Below are 5433 nucleotides of genomic sequence, written 5' to 3'. Positions count from 1 at the left end.
GTTCAACATCAAACAGGTATTGTCCAGCCCCTATCATCCTGCTTCACAGGGTTCTCTTGAACGTAGTCATCAGACCATCAAAGCACTCTTGAAAAAGTTTTGTAGTGAAACCTCTAAGGATTGGGATAAGCAGATTGACCTTATAATGTGTATTTACAGAAGTCTCCCCAATGAGTCCCTAGGAGTATCTCCTTATGAGATGCTCTACGGCCGTAAGTGCCGTACTCCCCTTAAGGCTTTCAAAGACTCTCTCCGAGATGCCACCTTCAGTGAGCATCAGAATGTGCCCCAGTTTCTTCAAAACCTTCAACACATTCTAGAGAGAGTCCACCGTTTTGCCCATGATAATCTATTGAAAGCCCAGGAGAGAATGAAGACTCATTATGACCAGACCAGCAAAGTAAGAAAATTCAAGCCGGGAGACTTCGTCCTTGCATATTTCCCTATCCCAGGTTCACCTTTACAAAACAGGTTTTCAGGACCCTACTGCGTCAAAGAGTGCAGGAATAATAACAACTACGTAATAGAGACTCCAGATAGGCGGCGGAAGACCCAGCTGTGCCACGTCAACCTCCTGAAGCAATATAATGGTACTCCTCCCACTGTCCTGACTAACTGTTCTACCTTCACAGAACCCTACATCCACAGTGAGACCATCCCAGCTTCTCCCGAAAGCACTGACAAGGAGTCAGCGCTTTCTAATTCCGAAATCCTTAATGATCTTCCCAAATGCTTTCAGGATAATAATCGTGCTCCTTTGCCCTATTCTAATTCCACTCTCACCTCGTCAGATAAGCCCTTCATCCTCCATGTCGACGCCAGTGGTACCGACGTTGGTGGTGTCGTGATTCAGCAACGAGGCGAGAAGAATACACCTGTCAGCGACTACTGCTACAAGGAACTACGGAACAATTGGCAAGGAGCTACTCTTCCTCATCCTGAAGCTTCAGCACTTCACTCCACACCTGAAAAGTGCTCGGTCCACCATCAACACGGACCACACCACCCTACACCTCCTGCAGCACGCCCACTTCTCATTTCAACGTCTTCTACTATGGGCTTGCTAACTGCAGAAACTCAACCTGGAGACACGCTATACCAAGAGTCTGACAACATCTTAGCCCATGATCTCTCCAGAGTTTATGAAGTAGAAGCGACTCCATCTATTACTCCACCACATAACGACGTACTTCTTCCAGAACCGCAGGCTTCGGGGGAGAGTTGTGACGATAATCTCCTTCAAGAGATTGAGCCTGCTCTTCCCTCCACAAATACGTCGCAACAAATATATAAAACTACTATGGAAGAAATGTCCAACAACGACAACAACACCAGCAAGGTTTGCCAGAGAGCAAAACATATGCAGCCAGGGACACCTGCTCAGACTCAAACCGCCAAACTACCTGTCTTACTGCCGGCTCCTCGCCTGATTGGTCGCCGGTCTGGCTGCAACTGCACTCACCCCCCCATACTACTTGATGTCTGGGGCCGCCACGACCTCAGTCCTCAGAATGTTCCGTGTTTTCACAGTTAACACTTCTCCCTGCTAGACGTAAGCTTTAGCGTACATATACTGAGAGAGGTGATAGCTTAAAGCCAATATTCCAGCACCTTTCATATACTTGTATATTGCACTTCTTGTTATTTGTCTTAACGTAACTTTTCATTGTGTCATTTAATTATTCTTATTATTTTGATTGATTTTATTATACGAATTTTTTTGTCCATTTTATTCATGTTTTGATTTATTTAACGTAATTAAAATTCCATTGTTAAAGTTTACTTGTGTTTTGTGTGTCTTCTCCTTACCTTACCACAGACGAAGTTCCAGATTTTCTATTTTTTTTTTATACTATGTGACGAGGCCATACCCCTAGCTTTGAACAGCCGAACACCAACGCGTTACCGTCACAATACCTAAACATGTTTAAAAATACATTGTTTGAGAGGAGTTTTGTAGAAACTGGTAAGAGTAATTATAATGTTTCCATGATTCAGTGCTTACCTCTTGTGAAAATTGCTTAGAGTTGTTTAGTCAGAGTTGATTTGTTTTTTGTATTGAGGCTGGTATTTTCTAAATTGATTCCATGTACAGTATGTCTAACCCTCCTGTGAGATGGGAGTATTAGATAAACTTATAGCTAGTTTTTTATCTACACTGTAATATTCCATATAGAATAGGGTAGCAGCACATTGCTGTGTATACCTAATCTTCTTAATAAAAAAAATCAGTAATAAAGATTTTAAATTATAGTTTGTATTATTACAAATACAGTACTGTATTATCCTTATTAAATCATGTTGACCATGGATCATTAAGATCTCATGTTCATATGTAATACAAGTCATATTTCTTTTGAACTGCTAATCCATGCTAATCATTCATTAAATTGTGCATTATGTCTCAATTTTTCACTTCCTTGGATATACTGTACAGTACAAAAAGATAGGATAAAAATAAACCAGTAATATTTCTTTCATTATATTTTTCATTTAAATAATTGCATCAATATTTTTACAGCAGATAGGATTTGTTTTCCCATACAGGTGCATTATTTGTTAAAAAAAATTTGGTTTATTGTTACACACAATGGTGCTACATAGCCTTCCCAGCTTGGTGCCTTCTTTTAATACTTACTGATTGAAAAATAAATAATAAATACATTTTAAAGTACATACAGTTGATTTACAAACATAATGTTGGATTTATAGGCAGAGCTAGTACATACAATACCTAAAGCCACTAATACTCATAGCATTTCGGGCAAGGTGTGGGGGGAAAAAAACACAGACTAAAACTTAATAGTAATCGGGATTAGGTATAAATTGTGTTGAAAGAAGGAATAAAAAATACAAAAAGGGGGTTAACATAGCGTAAATCAGCAATTGCACATGTTGGTGAACAGCGTTGTTCAAAAAATAGCAAGACATGGGTTGACATTTAGGAGGTAAGTTAGGTTACATGGAGTTAATTAGGCAGTACTTGGTTTAACTCTTAAACTGGTTGAGAGAGGTACAGCCACCAGAAGGGAGCAAGGTCACACTAGAAGGGGCCAAGGACACACCAGAAGGGAGCAAGGTCACACTAGAAGGGGCCAAGGTCACACCAGAAGGGGCCAAGATCACACCAGAAGGAGCCAAGGTCACACCAGAAGGGGCCAAGGTCACACCAGAAGGAAGCAAGGTCACACCAGAAGGGGACAAGGCCACACCAGAAGGGACCAAGGTCACACCAGAAGGGAGCAAGGTCACACCAGAAGGGGACAAGGTCACACCAGAAGGGGCCAAGATCACACCAGAAGGGAGCAAGGTCACACTAGAAGGGGCCAAGGACACACCAGAAGGGAGCATGGTCACACCAGAAGGGGCCAAGGTCACACCAGAAGGGGCCAAGATCACACCAGAAGGAGCCAAGGTCACACCAGAAGGGGCCAAGGTCACACCATAAGGGAGCAAGGTCACACCAGAAGGGGACAAGGCCACACCAGAAGGGACCAAGGTCACACCAGAAGGGAGCAAGGTCACACCAGAAGGGGACAAGGTCACACCAGAAGGGGCCAAGATCACACCAGAAGGGAGCAAGGTCACACTAGAAGGGGCCAAGGACACACCAGAAGGGAGCATGGTCACACCAGAAGGGGCCAAGGTCACACCAGAAGGGGCCAAGATCACACCAGAAGGAGCCAAGGTCACACCAGAAGGGGCCAAGGTCACACCAGAAGGGAGCAAGGTCACACCAGAAGGGGACAAGGCCACACCAGAAGGGACCAAGGTCACACCAGAAGGGAGCAAGGTCACACCAGAAGGGGACAAGGTCACACCAGAAGGGGCCAAGGTCACACAGGAAGGGGCCAAGGTCACACCAGAAGGGGCCAAGGTCACACCAGAAGGGGCCAAGGCCACACCAGAAGGGACCAAGGTCACACCAGAAGGGACCAAGGTCACGCCAGAAGGGGACAAGGTCACACCAGAAGGGGCCAAGGTCACACTAGAAGGGGACAAGGTCACACCAGAAGGGGCCAAAATCACACCAGAAGGGGCCAAGGCCACACCAGAAGGGACCAAGGTCACACCAGAAGGGACCAAGGTCACACCAGAAGGGGCCAAGGTCACACCAGAAGGGGCCAACATCACACCAGAAGGGAGCAAGGTCACAACAGAAGGGGCCAAGGCCACACCAGAAGGGAGCAAGGTCACACCAGAAGGGGACAAGATCACACCGGAAAGGGCCAAGGTCACACCAGAAGGGGCCAAGGCCACACCAGAAGGGGCCAAGATCACACCAGAAGGGAGCAAGGTCACACTAGAAGGGGCCAAGGCCACACCAGAAGGGGCCAAGGTCACACCAGAAGGGGACAAGGTCACACCAGAAGGAGACAAGGTCAGACCAGAAGGGGCCAAGGCCGCACCAGAAGGGGCCAAGGTCATACCAGAAGGGGCCAAGGCCACACCAAAAGGGGCCAAGGTCACACCAGAAGGGGACAAGGCCACACCAGAAGGGGACAAGATCACACCGGAAAGGGCCAAGGTCACACCAGAAGGGGCCAAGGCCACACCAGAAGGGGCCAAGGCCACACCAGAAGGGGCCAAGATCACACCAGAAGGGGCAAGAGGCCAAGATCACACCAGAAAGGGCCAAGGTCACACCAGAAGGGGACAAGGTCACACCAGAAGGGGCCAAGATCACACCAGAAGGGAGCAAGGTCACACCAGAAGGGGCCAAGGTCACACCAGAAGGGGCCAAGGCCACACCAGAAGGGGCCAAGGCCACACCAGAAGGGGCCAAGGCCACACCAGAAGGGGCCAAGATCACACCAGAAGGGGCAAGAGGCCAAGATCACACCAGAAAGGGCCAAGGTCACACCAGAAGGGGTCAAGGTCACACCAGAAGGAGACAAGGTCACACCAGAAGGGGACAAGATCACACCGGAAAGGGCCAAGGTCACACCAGAAGGGGCCAAGGCCACACCAGAAGGGGCCAAGGTCAAACCAGAAGGGGCCAAGGTCACACCAGAAGGGGCCAAGGTCACACCAGAAGGGTCCAAGGTCACACCAGAAGGGGCCAAGGCCACACCAGAAGGGACCAAGGTCACACCAGAAGGGGCCAAGGTCACACCAGAAGGGGCCAAGGTCACACCAGAAGGGGCCAAGGTCACACCAGAATGGGCCAAGGCCACACCAGAAGGGGCCAAGGTCATACCAGAAGGGGACAAGGTCACACCAAAAGGAGACAAGGTCACACCAGAAGGGGCCAAGGTCACACCAGAAGGGGCCAAGGCCACACCAGAAGGGGCCAAGATCACACCAGAAGGGGCCAAGGCCACACCAGAAGGGGCCAAGATCACACCAGAAGGGGTCAAGGTCACACCAGAAGGGGCCAAGGTCACACAAGAAGGGATCAAGGTCACACCAGAAGCGGCCAAGATCAGACCA

At 48.3% G+C, this 5433-nt stretch overlaps 1 protein-coding gene across 1 annotated transcript in view; it reads left to right on the top strand.

The window, feature by feature from the left end:
- Window positions 1–3622: 3622 nt before the first annotated feature.
- The window catches only part of LOC123762158 (autotransporter adhesin BpaC-like), a 1835-nt gene continuing 24 nt past the window's right edge, over window positions 3623–5433 (top strand). The window contains exons 1-2 of the mRNA XM_045748535.1: window positions 3623–4606; window positions 4822–5433. The exon at window positions 4822–5433 is cut by the window's right edge and continues 24 nt beyond it. Coding sequence (XP_045604491.1) covers window positions 3623–4606; window positions 4822–5433 — 1596 coding nt within the window. The remainder of the gene's footprint in view (window positions 4607–4821) is intronic.

Source organism: Procambarus clarkii, chromosome 34, assembly GCF_040958095.1.
Source record: "Procambarus clarkii isolate CNS0578487 chromosome 34, FALCON_Pclarkii_2.0, whole genome shotgun sequence".
Lineage (NCBI taxonomy): Eukaryota > Metazoa > Arthropoda > Malacostraca > Decapoda > Cambaridae > Procambarus > Procambarus clarkii.
This window is presented reverse-complemented; position numbering and strand designations above follow the sequence as displayed.